The sequence below is a fragment of the Hylobates moloch genome, unplaced genomic scaffold, assembly GCF_009828535.3.
Source record: "Hylobates moloch isolate HMO894 unplaced genomic scaffold, HMol_V3 SCAFFOLD_4, whole genome shotgun sequence".
Classification (NCBI taxonomy): Eukaryota; Metazoa; Chordata; class Mammalia; order Primates; family Hylobatidae; genus Hylobates; species Hylobates moloch.
The window spans coordinates 45,971,834-45,985,432 of record NW_026652279.1 but is presented as its reverse complement, the minus strand read 5'-3'; the positions used below and the strand labels follow the sequence as shown (position 1 = coordinate 45,985,432).

At 37.7% G+C, this 13,599-nt stretch overlaps 1 protein-coding gene across 2 annotated transcripts in view; it reads right to left on the bottom strand.

The window, feature by feature from the left end:
• Positions 1-13,599, bottom strand: part of LSAMP (limbic system associated membrane protein) — a 659,351-nt gene that overhangs the window by 9,913 nt on the left and 635,839 nt on the right. The window contains exon 8 of one of the 2 annotated variants that reach the window (XM_032150116.2): positions 4,278-4,310. The exons of the other annotated variant lie outside the window; for it this stretch is intronic. Within the exon in view, the coding sequence (XP_032006007.1) occupies positions 4,278-4,310 (33 nt within the window). The remainder of the gene's footprint in view (positions 1-4,277; positions 4,311-13,599) is intronic. 2 annotated transcript variants of the gene reach the window in all.

The window sequence follows — 13,599 nt, the reverse complement described above, 5'->3', positions numbered from 1 at the left end:
AAAGACACCTTAGCTACCTTCAGGTTCATGCATTTCATGAGGAATTAAGGTTCAATGAGATTCTGTATCTTGCATGAAAGCACCCGATTAGTAATTGTTGACCAGGCGCTTAAATTCAAGTGTCTTAAGTCAGCTCAAGGCCTTTCCTAATCCACTTCTATGTCTTCTACTCCCACCCTTTTTGGACTTTTGGGACCTTCAAGCTATCTTAGCGGCAACTTCCCCCAGGGCTTTTGGGCTGGTAGGAATGTTACTTTCCTAACCTTTTAGTCTTTCTATGTACACTAGATGGCAAGAGCTCCTTGGCATGTTTGGTTGTATTTGTGTATTGATGAAGTTTTCAAAACAGAGAAAAACTACACAAAAATTAAAGCCATAGAGGGTTAGGCAAAAAATACTTGTGTTTGAACCAGAGATAGTGTAAAACGAAAGGTTTTCAGAAAGGGTCCAATTCTGCTGATTTCCTTAATCTCATTTTTAGTGCAAGGACAGGCTAGATTATCTTGTAGACATCCTGGGGCTGAATGATATCTTAGGAAGCTTAAGACTAGTCTTATCATTTTATTTGACAGTGGTAAGTATTTGAGAAAGCCAAAATTCCATTATTGAAAAATATATTACAGAATATATGAATCTAGATAAACATGTTCACATATAACATTCTCGATAATACATGTATACATACACATACATACAACGTATATGTTTACTTATATATGCACATGATATACACACATTGATCTTTTATAAGTAATTCAGAATTAACTGTTATTTTCACACGCTATTCTGTTATAATGAGGAACCTCAGTATAACTATGTTAATAATCTTTAATTTTATCCTTCCTAATATTATTATATACAGTTATATGCTACATTACATTTCAGTCAAAGATGAATCATGTATACAAAGGAGGTCCTATAAAGTTATAGCACTGCATTTTTGCCATACCTTTGCTGTCTAGATAAGTTTATATACACAAATACTTACCATTGCCCATAGTATTCTGTGTAGTAACATGCTTGCAGGTGTTTAGCCTGGGAATAGGCTATACCATATACACTAGGTGTGTAGTAAGCTATATTATCAAGGTTTGTGTAAGTATATTCTATGATGTTCACAAGAATGAAGTCACATAATAATGCATTTCTCAGAATGTATCCCAGTCATTGATGTATAAGTATATTTGAAACTTATTTTGTGCATCAGTTAAAGATATCTTCGTCTCTGTCAATTATTATTTATTAAGTGCTCTCATATAGCTATTTAGTGTACTTATATGACTTACTGTTTTCATAATTGGGTTTGAGAGTAAATAAATAGGCTTAAAAATACAAGGGTAAATGGGTGGTAATTGGGAAATAATCAAAAGTGTGTATGCAATTATAGATATATGTGACTGCATAGGAGACTACTTCAGTTAATGGCTATTTCAAGGAAGAATAATCAGCAAAATCATTAATTATGTTTTACTTCAGAGTTATGAAATTTCTGCTTATTTGTGGAAATGCAAATGATAAATCTTATTTCCCACACCAGATGGCCAAGCTCAGCAAGTGCTTTCATATACTGACAGATAAAATGAAAGCAAGAGTCTGCAAACATAAATTAGCCTTAAGAATAGATGGGCAAATAGAACCACAACTCAAATTTTGCTACGTCTTTTTCATATAACAGATAAAAATCATATTTTAGTATCCAACCACATTCTATATGTGTGTTATAAATGTGCACACCCACTGATGTATGTGGTATCTGGTAAACATTCAGTAAATTGTATTATTACTAATCCAAATGCAGAAGTTTGGATTACAGAAAGAGATGAAATACCAACCTGAATCAAAGGCATTGATTTGTGAAATGGGTCAAGGCTTTTAATGTTGACTCTAAGGAGCAAAATTCGGCTGCAGCAGGACTGCAAATCATAAGTCAACATGCCAGGTCAAGGTTCTCAACCCCAAGGTGGAATAAGAGATTCTGTGTCCAGGTGAACGCTGGATTGCAGTTTCCCATAACAATGAAAGGGAATTTGTGATTAAGGGCAAGATTGATAAAACATTCTGAAACTGAGGGATATGAGAATTTTTTGGCAAGTCTCTAGACTATAAATTTGATTCAGGATCTGGAGCCAATTGATTTGTCTTTCAGTAAAATCTCAAGGAAAGGACCAGGTGATTTTTCAACACCTGTTTTAGAGAGCGTATGCTTAGAGACACTTTGTAATTCAAATCTGGTCAACAGTTTTCTGTTGCTCCTCCTAAGAGCCCATTTCTTGGATTTAGGACTAAATTCATTCAAAGGGGTTGTTAATTATGCTCCTAGTGATCCTTGGGTATTCCTTCCAGCCACTAAGAAATCAAGATAAATCATAATTTTATTCCAGTTCGTAGTTCAGCCATACGAGAAAAAAAGCCAGAGGAGTTAGTTTGAATTCTCTTAGAATTATTAAGGGCTGATTGAGTGACTGAAAATAGAACAAAATTCTAAACAATTTGTAAAACACTTGTTTAACAAAGGAGAACTGTAATCTACACAGTCTCCTAAGAATCTGCCTCCCGTATCATCTAGCCCAGCCGACTAAGGCATGTTCGGATCCTGGGAAGACATATTTAAAAGGAAGCCTGATAAAATTGACTTTGGCGCCACCTGCTGTCCATTTTCTGCCAGTACAGCTTCCTCTGGGTGAATGAACTGGAGATTAAAGCTCAGGCTGGAGCAAATTAGAGGGGAAATAACGATAGTCCCCGCTTATCAGTGGCTTTGTTTTCTGCCGTTTCACTTACCTGAGGTACATACAGTACAATAAGATGTTCAGAGAGAGAGAGAAAGAGAGAGATAACATTCACATAACTTTTATTACAGTATTTTGTTAGAATTGTTTTATTATTATTGTAGTTAAATCTCTTACTGGGCCTAATTTATAAGTTAAACTTCATCATACGTATGTATACGAAAAAACATAGTGTATATAGGTAGGGTTCTGTACTATCTGCAGTTTCAGGCATCCACTGGGGTCCTAGGGCCATATCCCCTGTGGATAAGGGGGAACTACTATATCGATGTTTACTTTAATGAGTCTTAAAATCAATTGAATGTGAGCTCTTCCTACATTTTCTTTATCTCTTTATGCATTTTCTCTACTCTCTATAAAGTGAGATTTTGGTAATACTCTCACATTAAAGTCAGAATCATCACATCTTTTTCATCAACACAGTAGCAAGTATTTTAGCATACACATTTTTAAAATTTTAGTCCAATACATAGAACTTCTGGTGACACTGGCAGTTTATTTTGTCTTTGAAATAAAAAAAAATGCTATGGCTTATTTTTTCAACCACATATCAAAGCCATAATGTGTCACATATAATACTAGCCACTTAAAATTAAAACATAATTGGTAATCGTGGCATTGGGAAGAAAAGAAGGGCTGAAAGGGACAATATTTTATGCCTTCTTGAAGGCCTCAAATGATCCTGTTTCCAAGTATATATTCATGGCTGCCTCTTCCCTGTTGCATTCAGTGAGGACCTTCCAGCACTGGCCATAAACACGGTGCTGGCCCTTTCTTGGGAGTAAGCAACAAAGTGTCCGTAATCTGTGTGGCTCTTGTTCACTGGTGGGACATAAGTTCCACAAGAATAGGTTTCCACAATTGAGAGTGATCTTGGTTGTCTCACCCCTCTGAGACTCAGAGAGGAAGATGCCTTCATATGAGACAATTATAATCATGTAGATGACCATCAGGAAGTAAAGAGGGTGGGATCTGGCCACATAGGTGCCTCTGTGGCTCTGGTCTGGGGATAGACACTGTTAGGGACTAGGATTTATTGGACTTGTAAAGACAGCACCTCAGATTTAGTAACTACTTGCATTTTAGGGTCTGTTTTATGAAGCCAACAAGTGAATGTAAAATAGGCTCTGCATCTCTTCTGAGAGCCCTGTCACTGGGCAGTGAACATTTCCAAAATTGCAGCTCTGTCAGAATGAACCATGAATACTTAAGAAAGGGAAAGTAGGAACAGGGAGTAGGGCAAAGCATTACTTGCTCTGCTCCAGGGATTTAAAAATAAATTACTGTTAAGAGCAATATAAGGGTCATGGGTTTGATCAGCAACTTTTTGTAAATGAAAAAGTTTACAATTTGGAAAAAATAGTCCCAGATGTGTTACGGAAATTATCACAAATTATTCCACTGAAACTCAAGTATATAAGACAACAACATATTGCTGTGAAATCTTAATTTTGACATATGGAAGGTAACCAAAAATAAGAACCATACCTTTTTGCTTGAAGTGCACGGTGGTACCAATTTCTAAAATAAGAAACATTAAGCAAAACAAAAACAAATAAAAAATCTTTATCAATTAAGAAGAAACACAAAGGTAGTCTGATACTCTCCACTGAAAGGAGAATAAGAGAAAAGGAGGAAAGAACATTTTAATAGGAAAGAATATTGGTAGAGATGGAAAAAAAGGCAAATGGAAAGAGATTGTTTTGTTGGAACAAATGTTGTGCAGTTGGAGGTGGCAAAAATGATTTGCAACTTCAAATACCTGATGCTACATTGTATGCATGTAGACAAGTTCAAGAACTCTTAGTATGGAATGTAAAGGTACTCCTGACTGCAATTTAGTGGAATAATAGAATGTGTCTGATCCATAACCTTGTCCTAACATTTTGCCCTGGTTTATTCCACTCAAGCCAACTGGCCATCCTGCTCTTCTTCCAACAGATCAAGTCTATTCCAACTTAAAACTTTCACACTTGCTTTTCATTTGCTTGGAATATTCTTCCCCTAGATCTTTGTATTGATCACTTAGTCACTTCATTCAGATTTCTGCTGAAATGACACCAACTCGAAAAGGACTCCTCTCATCATCTTGTTAAAAATAGCATCTTCTGTTATTTTCTCTATTCCTTTACCCTGCTTTACTAATCTAAATAGCACTTACCTCTAACCTGACATCATGTTATGCATATACGTTTTGCCTATTTATAGTTTTGTCTTCTCCATTAGACTATATGCTCCACGAGGGCAGCAACAGTGTATGCCTTCTCAAATACTGTATCTCTAGTGCTTAGATTAGAGCTTGGCAGGTAGTGGATATTCAATAAATATTTGTTTAATTTATAAATAAGTCTCAGGGTCAGAAGAGCTCAGGTAGGTTAAATATTTGGTTTCTCTTTTAAGTGTCTTTATCAAGTAAACCACAACGCTCTTAGGTCTTTAGTAGCAAATATGTAAAACTTCCATAGGATACCACTTTGAAGCTCACGAACAACTTAGTGGGTGCTCAGATAGAAGATCCCAAACTGCTGGTGGAATACAGAACCGTCTTTTTGTCCTTGAGGCCCATCACTTGCAGTTATTTCTATTTAACAAATGCAACATGTTGCAAGTTCATACAGAAAGACGGAGTAAGAATTCTCCTCTCTTAGCAGAAGCCAGCACTCACCCTGGAAGTGAAGCCAGGTTCTATTAATATATAAAACAATGGTCTCTAGCTGTTGACAACTTTCTGTATATGTCTCATCATCTAACCACTGATGTTTTAAGTTGTGTATTAAACATACTGCCACTTGTTTCCTTTCATAATACCAGCTTTGATATCTTTTCTTTGGGATCAACATATTGCATTAAAAAATATTGAAAGGCAGTGTGGAGAATATGTTCATGAAAACATGAGGAAACTGAGGCCCAGAGAGGTCATTTGCAAAGTGAGAGGCAAAGCTGAGACCGAAATTTAGGGCTCCCACTTCTCTAGACAGAACCTAGTCCATTATTCCACAATACCCCTTTGGCAGTTTTTATGAAAGCAATGCCTGTATGACTCAAGAGGTATCACTGGGGTATTTAAATGATTCAATACTGGCTGGAAAGGTACGACTCTTGTGCAAAGTGCAACTTCCCTTCTTTCTTGCATCAAGCCTCTTAGCTTATTATAAGAATTTTTAAGAACCCCTTAAGGCCACAGAGCGATGCTCTTTCCTAAATGAGGCCTCAATCCTCAATGAGGCCATCTTCAGTTAAAGAACACTAAGTTTCTGGTACACAGGCTTCATGGGAATGATTTCAACCAATTGTTCAGAAATCCAGACAGGTAGGAAGCCCAGTGATTCTGCTGAAAGCTTTCTCTTAACCTCTCTTTGCATCAGTTTCATCATCTCTAAAATGAGTTTACTTACATGCACCTTATAAATTTGTGCTATGAATTAGATCAATCAATCGACATACTATATTTACAATGGTGCCAGACGCACAATAAATGCTCAATAAATGAAAGTTGTCAGTTTTGTGGTAAAATCCCTTCTAGACAGGATTATTAGTGCAATTTTAGTGGAGAGAGAAAAATACATCTTAACAAGCAAGTCATGGCATTACAAGTCCGAAGAATTTATATATATAAAATTATATATATATATATATAAGAAAGAAGGAAAGTTGCACTTTTATATATATTATAATATATATAAAACTGCAGCAACATGATGAACAAACACTGGGAGATTCTAGCACAAAAAAAGTGATTGGAGGCTGGGCGCGGCTCACGCCTGTAATCCCAGCACTTTGGGAGGCTGAGGAAGGTGGATCACCTGAGGTCGGGAGTTTGAGGCCAACCTGGCCAGCATGGTGAAACCCCATCTCTACTAAATTAGCCCAGAGTGGTGGCATGTGCCTGTAATCCCAGCTACTCGGGAAGCTGAGGCAGGAGAATCACTTGAACCCGGGAAGCGGAGGTTGCAGTGAGCTGAGATCAGGCCCTTACACTCTAGCCTGGGCAACACAGCGAGACGCCATCTCAAACAAAAAAAAAGTGGCCTGGCTCAGTGGCTCACGCCTGTAATCCCAGCACTTTGGGAGGCCGAGGTGGGCAGATCATGAGGTCAGGAGTTCGACCAACACGGTGAAACCCCATCTCTACTAAAAACACAACAAAATTAGCTGGGTGTGGTGGTGCGTGTCTGTAATCCTAGCTGCTCGGGAGGCTGAGGCAGGAGAATCGCTTGAACCTAGGGGGTGAAGGTTGCAGTGAGATTGCACCACTGCACTCCAGCCTGGCGACAGAGTGAGACTCTGTCCAGAAAAAAAAAAAAAAAAAAAAAAAGTGACAGGAAAGCGGATTTATTACGGCACATTTTGATCAGGAAAAGTCTAGCAATGTGCCTGCATTAACCTGTCACTGGCATAGGTGTGGGTAAGAATCTACATGTGCTAATGGATTCTAATGGATCTCTTAGGAAACAGATGCTCCCCTATGAATCAACTAGAGAAAATTGATTACAAGATGCATATAAAAAATTCCCAAATATTTACTCTGTGAAGCTAATATCAGAAAAATTCAGATATGAAATATACATTTGCTTGAAATATCTTTAGAAAGCAAAACAGGTTGCCAGTTAAATGTTAAGTACTCCTCCCTATGCCTGTAATAAATCAACTTCTTTGTGAAATCCTAAAGATCTTAACACTTGGGATTCCATTTTTCTTTAGGAAAAGAGAATGGAATGCTTATTTTGGACTCTTATTTCCTACCCATCACCTTCTGTAGGAGCACAACATTCTGAGCCCATTTTTGAAAATGTGGTTATGGGTTGCCATCTTGTGGTAATACTAAGACATGCTCTTATGTGCTGTCCAAATGAATCACCTTTGTCCACGAGGTGGCAATAGTGGGAGAAATAAACACTTTTTTTTTTTTTTCCAGTGTCAGGCCAGGCATGAAATACTACTCTTCAAGAGGGGAGTTTTCTGTTGTTATAGACAGAATTTTTTTTTTGCATTTAACACCTAAAAATTGTTGTTACTTTTCTAGTGAAAATGCAATCTCATGTTTATGAATCAAACTGCATTGCCAGGGATATAATTTTTGCAGCGATTTCCAGGGCACCGCACTGGAACCTATGATTTTTATGCCTTTCAGGAAAACTTCTAACTAAATATTAATATTGCTTCAGCAAATACACTTAACAAATAAGTATGGCAGTGAAGGTACAAGGTATAACAGAGAAAGGTAAATCGACTGAAGCAATGCAAAACACAACACTGGGAGATTCTAGTATAGAGAATGTACTAGGCTTTCTCTTGAGAACCTTACCATCATATGCTTAGATCTTAGCTCCTGATGAGGTGGTAGAAGGAGACAATGGGGAAATGATTTAATATTAGGAAAGGCAAGTGCCTTGAGACATTTATTTAAGCTAATGGGTCCTTTTTTTTTTTTTGAGACGGAGTCTCGCTCTGTCACCCAGGCTGGAGTGCAGTGGCGCAATCTCGGCTCACTGCAAGCTCCGCCGCCTGGGTTCACGCCATTCTCCTGCCTCAGCCTCTCCGAGTAGCTGGGACTACAGGCGCCCGCCACCACGCCCGGCTAATTTTTTGTATATTTTAGTAGAGACAGGGTTTCATCATGTTCCGCCAGCCTCGGCCTCCCAAAGTGCTGGGATTACAAGCGTGAGCCAGCGCGCCCGGCCAAATCTGTCCTTTATTTTTGACTTTCAGATTCATTACACCCAGCCACATTAGCCTGCACCATTAAAAACATTGATTCAACCTCTCTTATTGGCATAGACAATGTATCTGCCTCGTTCACTACTCTGTCCTCAGCTTGGTATTTCTCTAGCACAGAAAAATGATCCAGTAGATATGCTGAACAAATACCTGAATGCATAAATAAATAAGTGAATGAGAGACTGAATGAATCAATACCTCAAGTGTTACCCTAGATAAGATTCTAGAGAGGGGAGATTCTGTTTTCTTTTTAGAACCACAGTGCCTGAACCCAAGGTGAGATTATTGTTGGGAATTCACAGTTATTTGAAGAGTCACATGGGGCCAGGAGGTCCTTGCCTTATTTCCCAAATCCTGGCAGGTAGAACATTTTCTGGAGGGCTGAGCTTTATTTTAAAATACCTTCATGACTAATGAAAAAGTGAACTTTAACAAATAAAAGCCCAAGTTTCTTTGGAGATTTATTCTTCCTCTTACCCTTTACTATGTTCTCTTACTCTTATCTCTCACTACGTGACATGATTTTTTTCTCTTTCTCTGTCTCTCTCTCTCCCCCTCCCTCCATCCACATCCCTGAAAAAATTCAAGTGAGTGTTGCAAAGAGGAAAGATGCTCCATTGGAAACTCTACAGTTTATAATTTGGGAACTCCCTCATTATCTTAGGAAATCTTCATATCTTTATGTGTGGAAAATTTTGGCATTTTGCTTTCTTTGAATTCTATCTGGGAGATGAAGTGAGGGTACAACATATTCATAAGGAAAAGAATTGACGTTTAGTGCTTTGAATCTTGACTTTTGACAACTTTTCTCTAATCCTCTACTTATGAGTTCATTCGCATTCACATGTAGGTAACATAGACTTTGGGGAGTTTATATTGTTTGCACAGTTGTTCTAATTCTAGGGTATTTACTTGAACACAAATGTCTTATTTTCCAACCTGCTGTAGCCATTTGAAAAAGAAAACATTATGTATGTGACATAAGTCTTTCTATAAGGCCAACCCTCTGATGTGCTGCAGGTTTTGAAAATGACATGAGTAATTAATTGCAATTTAAAAATTCTGGGCCAGAGTTAGTAAGAGTGTGTGTTTGCAGAAGTGGGACGGGAAAAGGTCCAAATTCAATAGGGATTTTATCCTCCAGTTCCTGGAAATTGCAGAAAGGGACAGGGTTAAAATTACTAAGAAATATAATAAAAGAAACAGAGGAGGAGATCATACCTGCTGCTGCTTCCTCACTGATGCCAAGGACCTGAGGTATAACATTTGTAAGATTCTGCTGTGGAAATTTATGGGTTTTGCCCTCTGACTTTTGTTTATTTATTTATTTATTGGCCAAATTTTTGAAAAATAAAACCTTTATAATTATAGTGGCTTAAAAGGGAGCAATTTTTATTAATTCAATTTTCAGTCCTCACTTTGAAAGCTATTAATTTCTTTCTCACAGACTTCTTCACTCAGAGGCTTTAGGGATTAGCAGCTTGTACTTGCAAATATTATTTTTTTCTTTTGCCATAGAAAAGTATTTGCCTTGTGATTCCTATTTGAATTATTAGAACTTTTGATTTTCTCCCATGTATGATATTCATGTTGTATAAACCTCAATGTCAAATGTTTCTAGAATAATGTTTTCTGAGAATCAGAGTATTCATTCTGGGGCTAGTGAAGAAAAGAGTCAAAATAGAGAAATGGATTTGAATCTCAACCTTAAGATTCTTCCTATTATTTTCTTTTCTCTCTTTCTTTCTTTTCTTTCTTTCTTTCTTTCTCTTTCTTTCTTTCTTTCTTTCTCTTTCTTTCCTTTCTTTCTCTTTCTTTCTTCCTTCCTTCCTTCCTTTCCTTTCTTTTCTTTTCTTTTCTCCTTCCTTCCTTCTTTCTTCTTCTTCTTTTTTTTTTTTTTTGACACAGTTTCGCTCTTTTTGCCCAGGCTGGAGTGTAATGGCGCAATCTCAGCCCACCACAACCTCCATCTCCCAAGTTCAAGCAATTCTCCTGCCTCAGCCTCCTGAGTAGCTGGGATTACAGGCATACACCACCATGCCTAGCTAATTTTGTATTTTTAGTAGAGATGGAGTTTCTCCATCTCTACTAAAGATCACCTCAGGTGATCTGCCCACCTTGGCCTCCCAAAGAGCTGGGATTACAGGTGTGAGTCACCGCCCCCAGCCTTCCTATTTTCTTAGTTAATAGGTGGACCATTGTCCTCATGACTAAGAGAATACATCAAACCAGCTGAGAAAACTAAGCAATCTTAGCATGTCATCAATATTTGAGAAAGGAAGTTGGCCTCTCTTAGCTAGATTTGGGCCAGCAAGGAATGCTACACTTTACTTTCAAATACCGCTAAAGGCTTTTCTTCTTTATAGTTGTCTGTGACTAGAAATGGACTTCAGTTTGATGCTCTGTAAATAATGACATAGGCATAGAGTAAATAATGACACAGGCATGAGTAGACAGTACCAGAATACTGCAGCCCTAGACAGATGGTGTTAATTCCTTGTTGAATGAGTGAATGAAACCAAACTAAAATAATGCTGGTATAATTTCTTGTTGAAAAATGTGAATAAAATATTTGGGCCTCACTCCTTATATCAAATATTCTTTAGTGAATAGAATGTGAAAAAATGCTTAAATTGTCATTGCATTAAAAAGAACACATCTATTAAAGGGACAATATTAATACGCCAACTTGGAGAGAGAACTTATGAGCCCCCACATCTGAAAGGAGGACCCTTCCTGGGAATCCTGGAGGTGCATGAGGGAAATCCCTTGTGAGTCAATATTTGACTTAGACCTGAAAGCACTTTGGGTGTGCACATCACTGCGGAGAGCTCCCTGGCCCAGGTAGGAGGGAGGCTCTTGGGCCTGCCTCTGCTATAACCTTGAACGAATAACAGAAACATGCCCAGCTTCTGAGAGCATGGAAAAATAGAAGACATTTTATGTTTTTAACTTGAACATTCTATAGTACACTGGCAGCTCAAACATTCAGACAAAACATTTGTTTATATTGCATTAATGGTGTTATCTCTAAGGAGAGGGATTATATAGGAGCTTTATTTTCTTCTTTATAGTTTCATATTTTTCAAATTCTTCCATAATAAGAATGCATAACATTTATTATAAGAATAGAAAACGACTTATAAAAACAAATCAATGCATTTTTTAAAAAAAACCTTTAAATGTGGAGAAAAGGAAATAATCACTTTCTGATTATTTGCCATTGGCATTAGGTTGACAACACTACAAGGAGAATAAATTTTTTTCTCCATTTTTCGGTTGGGGGATACCATATAGCAAAGCAAAAGAGAAGCTAAGATGGGTGAGTCTTAATTTCCAAAGCAACATGGTCAATAGCATGAAATGACAATGCAATAAAAAAATGTTATCATCCAGGTTGATGAGGTCCTACTGACCAGAGGCTTAATGTACTGGGTAATTGTCGTATTAAGTAAGTATAGGTGCATGATTTGACTTTAACATTATGGGCTTTGCTCAATGGTGATGGATTGTTACAGAAAGAGCAGTCTCACTAAACACTCTCAACATAAAGAGAATGCTTTCTTAAGTCTCTTGCACCAAGTCAGCTTTCTTACATTTTGAGAGTTTCTTATTTAGCCTGAGAGGTTTAGTTTTTAACAATCAGTGAATTGAAATGTTCCAGAATGCCAAAGAGGCTAAGTTTAATAAAGGGGTTTCTCTGGGCTATGCCACCTGAAAATATGTGTAAGATTAGATAAATCCCAGAAGTAAATTTATTTGGATCAGCTGTCAGTAAGGTACTCAGTACTAGACATGCAGTTTCTGTCTTAAAGAAGAAACAGGTTTCTCTGCCCTTGTGCCTAAAATGTACCTTGGCCCTTGTCTATGGGTGCAACCTGGCCCTTTGACCTTTGTTGTAATTAAGATACCAGCCAACTCATTTAATAAAGAACTATATTCCAGGCCAGTTGCTGTGACTCATGCCTGTAATCCCAGCACTTTGGGAGGCCAAGGCGCGCGGATCACGAGGTCAGGAGTTCGAGACCAGCCTGGCTAACATGGTGAAACCCGTCTCTACTAAAGATACAAAAAATTAGCCGGGTGTGGTGGCAGGCACCTGTAATCCCAGCTACTCAGGAGGCTGACGCAGGAGAATCGCTTGAACCCAGGAGGTGGAGGTTGCAGTGAGCAGAGATCGCACCATTGAGTCATTGCACTCCAGCCTGGGTGACAGGGTGAGACTCCATCTAAAAAAAAAAAAAAGAACTAGCTTCCAGACCTAAATCTACTTAGTTGTTGATTCTTCTTAGTTGTTAAAACATAAAATAGATTATATATGTCATAGTTGTGTTTAAAAACATAAATTTTATGTATACTCTAAAGCCTTTTGTACTTTATCTGACTGAGTAAGAAAGATTAAAAACACAGGTTTGGATAGGTCTCTAGAGATTTACATTCTTTCTGGTCTTATTCCTCACTTTCTATTTTCCAGCCCCAAATTGTGAATTTCTGATTTATTTTAGAATACATTTTAAATTCAAAATCCTAAGGCATGCAAGCCCATCTTTAATCAATGTAATGTGGCTTTTCATTTTGTATGTTTTAAAATCAAAACCATTCAAATACCATGAAACAAGGTAACTGGCCTGCAGAATTTGAATGCAAAGATAACTAGTGAATTTGTGAGATTTCCCAGGGTTTTTAAAGCTCCTGGAAATAAGGAGATAAGGGATTAAAAAATATTGGTATGCTCTGAGCCACCCTTGGACCTACCGCTATGGCACTAACCACCGCAGTGCAGAACTTGGTAAATGTAGTTCTGCTTTGGACTACTTCCAGCAACATTATTCCTTGGAGTTCCAGAATGCTTCAATAACAAGTTTGGTTTGTCTTTAACTCCTGCTATGTCAGTGACTCCAGATATAACATTATAGCCAGGTTCTTGTGCAACTCTCTGAAAATACTGATGGCTCCTTACAACCTATTTCTACAACTAAAATAAAAACCTACCATCAAACCTCCTTACTGAAAAGCTGCAAGTTTTCTCTAGACATTCTGCTAAATAACAGGCTGTCAGTATCCTCCAGAAAGCTAAACCTAAATACTGCTA